Raw genomic sequence first — 14,703 nt, forward strand, 5'->3', positions numbered from 1 at the left:
TTCTGTGCAGCGGTGTTTGTCCAGCCAAATCCCGACATGTTTACTGGGTACCGCGCAGTTCCGATCATGTGCATAGGACGTTTAGGTCGGATGTCATGTGACCCAGAAGCACGTTGTGGTGCGAGCGCGGACCAGTGGAGCGCATCACCGTGATGTTGCGCTGATTTGCTGTCATAGGTGAGCCTAATTAGAGTGCAATAGATTCAATGGATTGGGGGCCTATATGCCATTTGTGGTACCACAGCTCCATTTATACGACATTACTCTTTTTTCTTTTTTTCGTTTTTGCTTTCTCAATATTATTATTTGGGTCATTTTTTGTACATATATCCGTTGAGACACAGGGTGTGGGTTGCACTGCCAGGGTGCACTCTGTATGGTTGGTATAGTTTACAACGATACTGATTTTAAAATATTTGTTCTGATTATATAAATTATATATATAAATTAAATATATATTTTTCTTTTTGGCTCGCTCTTTTTTCTTTTTTGTAGCTGATTATTATTTAGAGCAAGGGTCCATATTATATCTTTGTGGGCATATGTAGGTGTTATTATATTTGCTGGGTACCGGCCATATAGTCAATGGGGGATGGGGGCTGGCGGGCATTCGGGGTAACATCCAGCTATGGCAGATCCAGAGATCTCTGTCAGAACAGCCTGCCGGACAGCAATAGCTCAGATGTGAAGGTAGCCTAAAGCAGCTCTCTGAGAACCAGAAGACGGGTTTCAGCAATTTGAACTTTGTTCCTTATTTGTATAGAAAAAGAAATCAAGAAGTTGCAGCACTCCAAAAAGCTCAGTGAAAAAAATAATAATTTAGGCATCATGCACACGACCGTCCGCAAATTGCAGGACCACAAAACATGGATGGCGTCCGTGTGTGTTTCGCAATTTGTGGAACGGCGCGGACAGCCATTGATATAACTTCCTATTCTTGTCCGCAAAACAGACAAGAATAGGACAGGTTATATTTTTTTTGCGGACCACGAAACAGAGCAACGGATGCATCTTTTGCGGCCCTATTGAAGTGAATGGGCCCGCATCCGAGCCGCAAAAGCCTTGACTAGGGCTGAGATGTTGTACTTAACATGAGTAGAGAGATGATAGATAGATAATTAGATATTGTGTGTAATTGTGAGCACATGTGATTTTGCCTATATATGTTGGACATTGTGATCCATATACTTGCTTGAGAAAGCCTCTATTCTAGAGCTGAAATGTTGCCACCACATGTGAATAAAGAAAAAAATTTTGCTCATTTTTTTTATACAAGAGTGCCGCCCTTTTTCTACGGATTGTTTGCTGGATCCATTGGCTTGCACCTCAGCCTCCATATCCATTTTTTGCTGTGCTGCCATTTTTTCGTTTGCAGATATTAGATATAAAGATAGCTAGATAGATAGATACTGTAGATAGATAGAAGATAGATAGATAAATAGAAGATATATAGATAAATAGTAAGGCTGTTAACAGCCTGCGGTTGTGGGAGGGGCGTCTGGTACTTAAGCCCCTACCAGCCGCTCAACCCAGCGCCCGAGCCTCACGCATTACTTGCGATTCGAGCTCCCTCCTCTTCCGGCCGATACACACTTCCGGGTTCGCGCTCACGTGCCGCCGGCGTCCTTCGCAACGCACAGGTAATGGAGGCGCAGCTGGCTCCGTCCTAGCTGCGTCTCTCTCCCGACCGGTCTCTCGCCCCCGGTGGTGCTGTCTTGGTTGCCGCTCTCCCCCAGCGTGATGCGCTCGCACGGGTGCGGGCGTCAGGGCTGGGGGAGCGGCATCCCGGTTTAGTCAACTGCTGGTTACATTCCGGCTCTGCATGAGTGTACAGCGCACAGGTGGCATGTCAGCGCCAGGATTCTCAGGTCCAAACTGTATATGGGGGACAGGACAATCAGCTGCAGCTGATCACCATGACACCACAATATAATACACTGTACACAAGTGTCAGGACAATCCGCTGCGGTTGGTCACCATGTCTCCCTATATGATACACTACATACATGGGACAGCAATCTGCTGCCGCTGGTCATTATGACATCCGCTTTTGGGGGTCATCTGTGGGGAAGGCTATTTCAAGGGCCTTGAGGTATAGTTGGGTTCTGGTTTGGGGATGCAGGCAGCCCTCCCCACTTTTTCAGGAGGGGGCGTAGTTTTCTTTATTTTATCTGCCTTGCATCAGTCAAATTAGAATCTGCGGTCTACACCTTACTGTTTCAGGAAGCAGGGGTCTTGTGTCCCTAGTTCAGTCCTGCTCCTGTCTCCGGGTTTTGTATGGCCAGGGTCCCCTGGCCCTCCCGGGGGCTCAGGGCCCCCGGGTCACCCAGGTTGCCAGTGTTCCTGGTTCGCCCAGGTTGTCATGTTCCTGGATCGCCCAGGTTGTCAGTGTTCCTGGATCGCCCAGGTTGTCAGTGTTCCTGGATCGCCCAGGTTGTCAGTGTTCCTGGATCGCCCAGGTTGTCAGTGTTCCTGGATCGCCCAGGTTGTCAGTGTTCCTGGATCGCCCAGGTTGTCAGTGTTCCTGGATCGCCCAGGTTGTCAGTGTTCCTGGATCGCCCAGGTTGTCAGTGTTCCTGGATCGCCCAGGTTGTCAGTGTTCCTGGATCGCCCAGGTTGTCAGTGTTCCTGGATCGCCCAGGTTGTCAGTGTTCCTGGATCGCCCAGGTTGTCAGTGTTCCTGGATCGCCCAGGTTGTCAGTGTTCCTGGATCGCCCAGGTTGTCAGTGTTCCTGGATCGCCCAGGTTGTCAGTGTTCCTGGATCGCCCAGGTTGTCAGTGTTCCTGGATCGCCCAGGTTGTCAGTGTTCCTGGATCGCCCAGGTTGTCAGTGTTCCTGGATCGCCCAGGTTGTCAGTGTTCCTGGATCGCCCAGGTTGTCAGTGTTCCTGGATCGCCCAGGTTGTCAGTGTTCCTGGATCGCCCAGGTTGTCAGTGTTCCTGGATCGCCCAGGTTCTGTCTCTGTTTCTAAAAGTTGTCACACATGTTCTGATGTCAGTTGTTCCTTCCCTTAGATTGGGGCAGTTGTTGTTTTCCTTCCTGTCTGTCGTGTCATCCAGGAATTTCAAGGCAATATCAGGTAAGTCGGTTCAGAAACGGTCACTAGGACGGGGTCAACCGTCAGTTTAATACTCAAGTCGGTTCTTTTTCATCAGTTCCATTCAAACGTTCGGGGGTTTTTTGGAGCCGTGTTTCCAATCCGTCCTAATCCAGTCAGGTAGGTTCTCACGTTGGCCTCTGTCACACACGTTCAGTCTCACACCTTCTCTCGACCGCCTTCTTCGCATCGTCTGTGTCTCTCTCCGTTATTTAGGTAGGCTTAAGTTCGCTTTTGTTTCTCAGGTCGACATGTCTCATATGTCCGAGTTGGATGACAACCTCTCCTTGCCAGGATCGGCCATTTCGGAGCACAATAGCTGCACGTCTCTAAGGAGTTGGACGGTGCCGAAGTTGATCTCCGAGCTCAGGCGCAGGGGGATTCGGCATCCCGCAACTGCCCGCAAGGCTGAACTATATCGCCTGCTGATGACTACTCCGGGTTCGTCAGCTGAGCAGTCCGATAACGACTCCATCCGGCTGGCACTAGCGCAGATCCAGTCATCCATCACCGGACTCGTTAGTTCAGTCGCGGACATTCAATCCAGGGTCGCGGTTTTAGAAACCAGGCCAGCGGCTTCGCCGCAATATCCGGGTTCGGCAGTCATCCCTGCCATTCCCCCGGACGTTGCAGGTAGGCCTTCTGCCACCCCCCAAATTGCTCCTTCCCATTTTGTGCCAGAACACATTAAGAAGGATATCCTGGCAGGCAAGGACGTCAATTTGGCATCCATTTTGATTGCCTCCCAGGATATTTCTGAAAACCGGGTGATCAATTGCGGAGAGGTTTCCGTGGTTTTGAAGGCCAAGGATGCTCGTCTAAACAGGAAATTGTCCGTTTCCGAGTTCGTCCTGGCCTTCAGCCTCTACAGGGACGTGGTGTGCTCCGCCCAGCCTAACCGCAGGGAGGAATTGGATACCTACTTGTACCGGATTGCGGATTTAGGGCATAAATACGGCGGCTCGGCATTCTACGATTATCATCGTTCGTTCTCTGCCAAAGCCGCCGCAGCCCTGCATCAGTTTCAGTTCATGTCCAATTGGGCAGACTTGGACATGGAGTTATTCTGCCGGCACTTCGCGGGTCTGAAGGCTCCTTTGTGCGCTATCTGCCAGTCCATCTTTCATTCTACGGAATGGTGTCCCAATCCGGTACAAGATCCACAGTCAGCGGCCAATCCAGGTCCTTCCGGGTCCTCCAGGACTTCCTCTTCAACAGACAAACTGGGCAGGCCAATTGTATATCTCGGCAGTAGCCAGGTATGCAACAATTTCAATGCCAAGGGCTGCGCCTTCAATGCTTGCCGAGCACTGCACATTTGCTCCCTTTGTTTTCGGGCCCACCCTCGCCCTTCCTGTCCCAGGAAGTCAGCCAGGGACTCCTGACTAGCCGACCTCAACTTGGATTTACTGGCTGCTCTCCTGCAGGGCCATCCGGATCGTTCCTTTGTCACCTTCTTGTTGGATGGGTGCAGAGAGGGGTTTCACACCGGCATTATCACACGTCCCCAGGGCTGCTGGCTGGGCCCCAATCTGCTTTCCGCCTCCAGTGACCCTGAGGCGGTGACCACCCTCATTCAAGCAGAGGTTGACAAGGGGTTCGTCATTGGTCCCTTCCTAAAAATCCCGTTCCAGTCTTGGCGCATAAATCCCATTGGCCTTGTCACCAAATCTTCATCCAATAAAAAACGTCTCATCTACGACCTCTCTGCGCCTCATATGTCCTCCATCCCCAGCCTCAATTCACTCATTCCCTCTGAGGAATATTCCATGCAGTATTCCTCAGTTGATGAGGCCATCCAGCATATCCTTCAAGCAGGTGCCGGGGCTTGGCTGGCCAAAGTAGACATTGCCGATGCTTTCAAGCTGCTCCCAATACACCCTCAGCTTTGGAAGTACTACGGCATTCAGTGGGCAGGCAAATTTTACTTTGCCAACCGGCTCACCTTCGGGTCCAAGAGCAGCCCCTGGCTTTTTGAACAACTGGCCAAGGCCCTGCACTGGATTCTCATCCATCACGGTGGCTCATCCAGGGTCGTCCACTACTTGGACGACTTCCTTCTCATTGAAAGACCCAGTCAGGTCCCGTCCATTCCCCATTCACTCCTGGACATCTTTTCCCGCCTTCAGGTCCCTGTGGCCACGGCCAAGACGGAGGGCCCGGCCACCAAGGTCACCTTCCTGGGCATCATTCTGGACACCATCAAAATGGAGGCTAGTCCTCCCCAGCGAGAAGTTGCTCAGGATTCGCTCCGCTATTTCCCGGGCGGTCCAGTCTCATTTCCTCACCAGGGCGGAGCTTCAATCCTTGCTGGGGATGCTCAACTTCGCCTCCAGAATTATGCCTCAAGGCAGGGCCTTCCTTTCCAGGTTGTTGTGTCTCCTGCCCTCTGCGCCAGAGCAGGATTCTGTCGTCCATCTGGACGGCCAGGCCTTGGCAGATCTCGACATGTGGAGTAGGTTTCTCTCTGATTGGAATGGCATTTCTTTGTTCGTTCCTCAGTGGGATTCCTCTTCCCCCATGGTTTTCTCCGACGCCGCAGGTTCCTCCGGGTTCGCTGCCATCTTCAGGTCTCATTGGCTGGCCGCCGGATGGCCGCTAGAATTAGTCGCAGACACAGCAGCGCTCAAATCCTCCCCTCTTTTGGAACTATATCCCATTGTGGCGGCTGCTCAGGTCTGGGGTCACCATTGGGCCAACTCTTCAGTAACGTTCGTTACGGACTAGCCAGACCTTGGTGGACATCGTCAACAAGGGCAGGGCCCAGTCTCCCAGGATCATGGCGTTGTTGCGCAAGCTAGTCTGGTTAGTCCCTCCTCCACAACTTTCACATGCGCTGCGTACACATCTCAGGCGAGCAGAATAGGGCCGCAGACGCTCTTTCCCGTGCTAATTTTGCGGTTTTTTTCCAGGAAATGCCCGACGCGGATCAGTCAAGCACGCCGGTGCCCCAATTCAGCACTCTCATCCTGGCTTAAATTCACTCCTAGAGGAGGCTAAGGGTCTGATCGCAAAATCTCTGTCGCCCAATACGGCGAGGAACTATCAGGCTGGCCTAAGGGCTTTTGAGAAATTCACTAAGAGTCATCCGAGGGGTCAACACTCCGAAATCTCTCACATCATGGCTTTCTTGGCCTATTGTCACTCGCATCTCTCTCTATCACACAGCACCATCAGACTCTATTTAGCCGGCATTCAACATCACGCCATGCTGACCACTCCTCACCGCAAATCCCTCTTCTCCGTTCAAGCCATCAAGGCCACCCTTCGGGGTATTCAAAAGGAGGGGAAAGGGTCCATGTCCCTCAGGCAACCGGTATCCAGCAAGTTGTTCAGGGATCTCTCCTCTTCATTGGACGGCAATCCTTTTGGGCCCTCCACTAGCCTGATCCTGAAAGCAGCCATGTATCTGGCGTTTTACGGGTTCCTTCGGCCCGGAGAGGTTTTGGCCGGTCCAAATCGACATATCCATCCTCTGAAGCAGCACCTGTTATGGGGCCAGGGCCACTTCACTCTCCTGCTGCCCTCCACTAAAACCAATCAGACGGGTCCCCCGTCCGAGGTCAAGTTCTATCCAACATTGAACGACTGGTGCCCAGTTCAAGTGCTGCATCAACTGCTGGTTCACATCCGTGATTCATCTCCTGACAGCCCGCTCCTGCCACAGGCAGGCAAGCCTCTCGGCGCCTCACAGTTCGTAGCGCACATCCGGGCCCTCGCCCAGGGTCTAGGCTATGATCCCAAGGTCATTTCGGGGCACTCATTCCGCATAGGGGCGGCCTCCGCTGCTTCTCGGCACCGGGTGCCTGCCCACGTCATCCGGTCCATGGGGCGGTGGCGGTCCTCCTGCTTCACCCGGTATATCCCCAATCCTCAGGTAGAGATTTCACGTGCCTTCCGATCTCTGGCTTTGTAATTGTAATAAAGCATTGTACCTAACCGATGGCTTTTTGCCCCCTTTTTCACTGGTGTACCCGCGCCCGTGGCTCCCGGCACAATTCAGCCACTATGTTCAGGGGCAGGTTTCTCTGCATACGCCGACGTTGTCCTAGCCCTGACCATAAATAGTAAGGCTGTTAACAGCCTGCGGTTGTGGGAGGGGCGTCTGGTACTTAAGCCCCTACCAGCCGCTCAACCCAGCGCCCGAGCCTCACGCCCCTCCCTCCCGCCCTTTTTCTCAGGCTTCCATCAGGTATGCCCCCTTTTTCACTGGTGTACCCGCGCCCGTGGCTCCCGGCACAATTCAGCCACTATGTTCAGGGGCAGGTTTCTCTGCATACGCCGACGTTGTCCTAGCCCTGACCATAAATAGATATGAGATAGATAGATAGATAAATAGAAGATAAATAGATAGATATGAGATAGATAGATAGATAAATAGAGGATATATAGATAAATAGATAGATATGAGATAGATAGATACTGTAGATAGAAGATAGATAGATAAATAGAAGATATATAGATAAATAAATAGATAGATAGAATATATGATATACCACTAGAATAAATAAATAGATAGTTTACTAAGTTGGTTTTACTCCAAAAATGCAGCAACATTTTGGGTGATTTTTGGCACAGAGGTGCATGTAAGCCATGCTCCTTTCCATGAAGTTATACCCCCTTTTTGGTGAGCCGCACCCCTTTGTCGGTCAAGGAAGTACAAGTGTCAGAAAAGTGTCAAACACTTGATAAATGCAGTGCAAAGCGTGCATGTCAGATTTTTGGCACGCCGCATTTTAAACTGTAAATCTTCCCCAATTCTGTTTGTTTTGCTGACGTTACAATATTCTTATTTGATTCCAAGAATTTGGAAATGGAGAAGCAGCATATTTCTTATTGGAGAAATCAAGCTAAATACATATAGGACAAGCCCCTTCAATATACAGGGCTGTGTGTATATTTCTATACCGTAACCCCTGGCCTTTCAATGTAAAGGATATATTGATATATGGAGACTCGGAGGACGCTATACTGTGTAACGCAGTGAAACCACTCCTGCAGTCAATGAGCGTTAGGATCCCAAAGGCCATTTCCATTCTATAATACAGTCATTAATTAATCCGCGTGTTTTCACGTTGTTTAGTGAGTGCACATGATAAGGAGAATATAAATTGACTGCAAAAATTAGTCAGTGAGTCTATTTATCTAATTCTGGGGCAAATAAGACTCCGAACCTCCGACCTCCCTTATTTACTTCTTTACTAAGTGATCTAACCTTTATGCACTTTTCCTGTGAATTATTAATGCTAGAATGGTTGCTCATATGAAGATTAATGATACGTTGTACACACTGGTAACGTTGCGTTTCAGACATGAAATCATCTTAATAATAATCCAGAGCAGAGAGGAGAAGGAACCTATTCTCCGGCAGTGGCCAGGTGGAGTCCCCACAGCCTCAGACAATCAGGTCCTGGAGCCGATATCTGGGCGCTCCGCTTCTGTTGCGTCTACGTAGTTGTGTCGCTCCAAGTGTGTTCAAAAGCTGCCGAATGATAAATGTGCAACACGACGCTCAATTACACCGCTTAATGCAAAACGTTTGGGACACGGCTTAAATGAAAGGAACAGTAACGCAGGCGCTAATTGCAGAACGGGTTGTAATTACGAGGCAGTTTGATTGTTTGTTTTCTTCTTTGTGCAGCTATCAGAATTCATTCAAGCACAGCATCTGCATCGAAATGCTGCGCCAAGGCTATCACCAGTCTTTCTCAGAACTCTTTACTCTGATTCACAAGTGGGATGCCTTAAGGGACGCTGGAGGGCCTGGGTCAGCCATATGGCAGCAGAAACCCTTGGAGGAGCAGCACGAGAAACTGGATCAACTTCAACATTTCCTGACCAGGGCTGAGGCAGCCCAACGATCAGGTAAGAGGGGGAATTCTGGGTAACGGAGCAGCAGGAGCTGAAGCATCGAGAGCCTGAGGCGAGGATTCGGAATTGTTTCATCTTTGAGTCGGAGACATTACTACAATTTAGCACATATCAGCTTTACTCTTATCAGCCGTATAGCAAGATAAGTAGTAGATCATAAAGTCTGGTTAAAAAGGAACGGCTGGCATCAAACTGTGCCTTTCTAATCCTCTAAAAAGAGAATCCGGCAGAGAAAGGGGTGCGTGTGTTTTAACATCTCTTAAGGGAATAGTGTTGTTTTATATGCACGAGCGGTCTGCTGGGAAGCTTATGTATGCATAGCATTCAGGCAGTGTCATTTTTTTGTTCTGGCAGCATTGCAGCATTAAGCAATATCGCAGTGCCATCATGTACTTCCAATATATACCGTGCAAAGGTAATGAAATAAAATCCAGGTGAAGCCATAAGCAGCTCCGCCAAATGAAATGCTATTCTTACTTAATATTACTTGCTTTACTTTTAGATTAAATGTTAAAATATGTATTTATTGTGTGTGACATGAATGTATTTTACTCATGGCCATGCTTTCGGGGTATTCTAGGTAGCCTGGCTTTGATGTTTATCTAGCTAGTGTGGATAAGTTAAATCTAGAAATGCGTACATGATTTTGTTCTGTAGATATGTTCATTTTGTACCATGGAATTCCTTCACCTCAAAAGCACAGTCCAACTGGCCGACAGCACGTTGCAGAACAGGAGGAGCTGAGCAGGCCGATATGTGGTTTTGTGGGAAAAGATTGACTATTACCCTTAGATTGTGAACCCCAGGTTGATGCTAATGTCTGTAAAGTGCTGCGGAATATGTCAGCGCTATACAAGTGAGTATAATGAATAAATAATATGTCTCATCATAGAGAATGGGGGCATATCGCTAGGATATGCCCCCATTGTCTTATAGGTGCGGGTCACACCTCTGTGACCCACACCTATATCGGGAACGGAGCCCCGCAAGGTAGTGGCTGGAGGACTCTGGTCCGGTCACCACCAAGCTGGCTCCCCATAGAAGTGAATGGGAGCGCACCGCGCATGACCGGCCACCGCTCCCATTCACTTCTATGGGGTCGATGCCAACGCTTGGCTATTTTCGCCGGCCCTATAGAAAATGAATGGTCACTTTCGGGGGCTCCGTACTCTATATAGGTGCGCGTCCCAGCAGTGGGACACCTATAAGACAATGGGGGCATATCCTAGCGATGTGCCCCCATTGTCTATGATGAGACAACCCCTTTAAATGTCATTTAGGAGTCATATGGATGGTCTTAGTGATTATCAGCTACAATATCTATATGCATCCTAATACAGGGGAAGCTGTCATTGACTAAGAAGCATCTCCCTCATGACTCCTAAGCCTAGAAAAGCAATGGTTTGCATGAATGAAATATAAGTTATATTGAATCTTTTCCCATAAAACTATACATCAATCTGCTCAGCTCCTCCTGCTCTATAACAGGCTGGCTGCAGATTGGACTCCATTTTCAACATGATGGGTTCCCTTTTAGGAACAAAGTCATTCATCACCTACATGAAAATCTCTCGTGCAGTTGAACATCTATCATGAATATACAGAAAGTTGGCTGAGGTCAAGATCCTGGTATGGTAGAGACCTTCAGTCAGTAGTGGTTACTTTAACTTTTTTAACTGTGGATCGATGAGCAAAGGAGTGGTTGGTTTGTTCCTTTAGTGTGAACATCAGCCTTGTAAACACTGGAGTTCAGCTTTATTTCATGGTAGCCCCGGACTTTACAATGGCCCGCAGTGCTGTTCTGTAACGCATTGTGTTAGGCTATACTTTAGATATGACATGACTGATTGCGCATATTATAATGAACATGCTTAAAGTGATTGTCCCATCTGGAACCTATTTACATCTTGAGAACCGGGCCATCTCTTGCGGGTCCCAGCTCTGTAATCCTTCTGGTATCCTGCTTTCGCTGCCAGGATGGGAGATAATTCAGATCCCAGCAGTTTAACCCCTCAGGTGCTGAGGTCAATAGCAACCATAGCATCATAGCGGGTAGACAGAAGAGGCGGACTCCCTCTGTCCTCTGATCAGCAGCCTGAGAATGCATTTGTGAGATGCCTAAAGGTTGTCATGGCAGACTGGGACCTTCTAAAAAAAAAAACAGGCCTGCAATGCCATATATATAAAGTTAATGATATTGCCACATTCATAAGTATCCAAACTGTTCAAATATCATGTTATTTATCACACAAGGTGAACTGTGTAAAAGAAAAGACAGAATTCTTGTTTTTCAAAATATTACATATTTTTCAAAGTGGTATCAATAAAACCTGCAGATCACCCTGCAAAAAGTCCCTGCACAGTGTTATGGATCAGTGAGTGTGGACCCACTGTGCCACCTAACCGGTTTGGCTATGAGCTAATCCTAAGGGCATTATTCCAGCTCTCCCCTGGTATTTACCCTTTAACCCATGTACAGGTATCTGGCCTTTGGAGCAGGGAAGCAACAACCACCTCCAGGGATAGTCCTGGTATAGTTGGCATCTGCCTCTCTGAGGTTAGGGACTCCGGTGCCAGCACCGGGAACTCAGGATATAGAAAACACACCAAAACCGTAGGAGCAGTCTGAACCGTCACCAAGGCTTAAAGGGACACTCACAGGCCGTTAGTGCATATAAAGTGACATATATTCTTCTATTGGTTTTAATATGCTTAATTAAACTATACCATTATCACCCCTCGCTGCCTTTGCTTTACTTATAAAAAGTGTTTTTATCAATATGCAGATTACCTTACTTTGTGCCCAAGGGGCTGTCCCTCATTCAGTTGTGTGCCCAGCTGCGTCCCAAATGCCGTCTCCTAGTGCCGCCCAGCTCATTAGTATTCACTGCACTGGATGGCTTTTTTTTCTCCCGACGCAGTGAAATCCCGCGCATGCCCTAGGACATAGAAGAACATATGTCCCTTTATATGCTCTAACAGCCTGTCAGTGTTCCTTTAAATGCAGGATCTAAGATCTGGACTGCACACTGGTAGTGTGTATGAATGAAGACGGAGCACAAACCAGCAGGCTGGGAGGTAGTGAAGACACAGGCAGGGCAGGCAGGCTGGATACTTGACACCAACAGAACTGAAACTGTGTAGGAGTACAGGCAGGCACTGGGGCAGTACAGGGCTGGAGTACAGACAGTCGCAAATGCAGGATGATGCAGGCAAAATGCAGGAGAATTGCAGAAGCACTAGTCTTTAACACCTTTGTTTGTTACCAGGAACCTTAAAGTTCATACTCCCTCTGCATGGAGGGGGCGCCTTAAATACCAAGGGACCCCCTAGCCAAGATTTGGAAGTGTGCGCACAGACCCTTTAAGAGGGAAGCGCCCTAAGGGGACAGAGGCTGGATTATTAGGCACCAGCATAATGGCTTCCAGGGCCCTAGGGAAGAGCAGGGCAGCGGTGGCTATGGGCAGCTGTCCTAACACACAGCTACATTAGCCAGAAAATAGTGTCAGACTATGGTGACACAAAGCAACTTTTCTATATTTTAAAAGAAGCGTATTCTTTTTTAAAGTAGTGAAGTAGTGAAACATAATAAAAGCGTATAGATTTGGTATCTTTATAATCGTACTGACCCACAGAATAAAGTTAACGTCATTTTTACCACACAGTGATGAACATACAAAACGAAACCTTAAAAACGATGGCATAATTCTTTTTTTTTTTTTTTACACTCTGCCACCCAAAAAAAAATGGGAAAAGTTATATTATATAACTTTATATTAGATTTAACCTAAAATGGTGCTATTAAAAAATACAACTCTTCTCACAAAAAAGCACAACTAAATACAGCAATATCCATGTAAAAATAGAAAAGCTATGGCATGTGAAATGCGGAGATGAAAAAAAAAAAATCAATGTGTCCTTAAAGGGAACCTGTCACATTAAACACAGTGTCTAAGCTGCCGGCAGTATGTTATAGAGCAGAGCTGAGCAGATTATTAAATCATTTGTGGGAATATAATTTTGTGGGAAATGATTCAGCGTATCCTGTATTTGATTCATTTACATTCCTGTTCATTCTGGGCTTTGAGGTCAAGGAGGCGGTCCTATCAGTGACTGACAGCCTTCCCTCTATGACTATGTATACAGAGATAACTTTCAATCACTGATAGGATCGCCTCCTAGACTTCAAAGACCAGAAAGAACAGGAATGTAAATGAATAAATTACAAGTTATACTGAATCTTTTCCTGTAAAACTATATATCAGTCTGCTTTGCTCCTCCTGCTCTATAACATGCTGCCTGCAGATTAATTTGCATTTTCATGGTGACAGGATCCCTTTAAGTACCAAACTAGGCCACATCCTTAACCCCTTAAGGACACAGGGCGTACAGGTACGCCCTCGTGCCCTGGTACTTAAGGACACAGGGCGTACATGTACGCCCTGTGCATTCTCGATCACTGCCGTGCGGCTGGCAGTGATCGGAGCCCGGTGCCTGCTCAAATCATTGAGCAGGCACCTAGGCTAAATGCGCGGGGGGGTCCCGTGACCCCCCCATGTCGGCGATCGCGGCAAACCGCAGGTCAATTCAGACCTGCGGTTTGCTGCGATTTCTGCAGTTTCTGATCCCCGCGGTCCCTGACCGCGGGGATCAGAAACTTTAGGATTACATTTTTTTTCCAGTATCCCTCCCCCCTGCACCCCTGAGTTATTTTTCACACGGTGGGAGGTGCAGGGGGAGGGTTGCGGGCGGTGCGGGAGGCGGGCGGTGCGGTAGGCGGGATCGCGATCCCCCGCCCGCCTCCCATTGCATAATCGTTGGCGTCTAGTGGGTATACCAGGGTGCCAGCACATTGCTGGCACCCTCGTATAAACGGCTGACATCGGAAAAGGTTAACAGCTCAGGGAGCTCCCTCCCTCTCCCATCGGGGGGCTGCTGTGCCTTTGCAGCCCCCCGAATGGAGAGGGAGAGAGCTTCCAGGCAGCCCCCCAAGCCCCGTCCTTACCCTTCCCCGTCTGCGAAGTTCTGGCAACTACTGAGCAGACGGGGAAGGTTCCCATGGCAACAGGACGCCTTCTCAGGCATCCTGCTGTCCATGGTTCTGAACAGATCTGTGCTGAAAGCATAGATCTGTTCAGACAAAGTGTAAGTAAAATACAGTACAGTACAATATATATTGTACTGTACTGTATTATGCAGACATCAGACCCACTGGATCTTCAAGAACCAAGTGGGTCTGGGTCAAAAAAAAGTGGAAAAAGTGAAAATAAAGTAAAAATCAAAAAACACATTTATCACTGATTAAAAATGAAAAAAATAAAATTCCCTACACATGTTTGGTATCGCCGCGTCCGTAACGACCTGATCTATAAAATGGTAATGTTACTTTACCCGAACGGTGAACACCATAAAAATAAAAAATTAAAAACTATGATGAAATTGGAATTTTGCCCACCTTACTTCCCAAAAAAGGTAATAAAAGTGATCAAAAAAGTCGCATCTACGCCAAAATTGTAACAATCAAACCGTTATCTCATCCCGCAAAAATCATACCCTACCCAAGATAATCGCCCAAAAACTGAAAAAGTTATGGCTCTTAGACTATGGAAACACTAAAACATGATTTCTTTTGTTTCAAAAATGAAATCATTGTGTAAAACTTACATAAATAAAAAAAAGTATACATATTAGGTATCGCCGCGTCCGTATTGACCGGCTCTATAAAAATATCACA

General features: G+C 47.9%; 1 protein-coding gene across 1 annotated transcript in view; it reads left to right on the forward strand.

Moving 5' to 3' along the window:
• Nucleotides 1–14,703, forward strand: part of TTC29 (tetratricopeptide repeat domain 29) — a 251,476-nt gene that overhangs the window by 34,076 nt on the left and 202,697 nt on the right. The window contains exon 3 of the mRNA XM_044300358.1: nucleotides 8,740–8,963. Within this exon, the coding sequence (XP_044156293.1) occupies nucleotides 8,740–8,963 (224 nt within the window). The remainder of the gene's footprint in view (nucleotides 1–8,739; nucleotides 8,964–14,703) is intronic.

This window comes from Bufo gargarizans, chromosome 1 (assembly GCF_014858855.1).
Source record: "Bufo gargarizans isolate SCDJY-AF-19 chromosome 1, ASM1485885v1, whole genome shotgun sequence".
Taxonomy (NCBI): domain Eukaryota; kingdom Metazoa; phylum Chordata; class Amphibia; order Anura; family Bufonidae; genus Bufo; species Bufo gargarizans.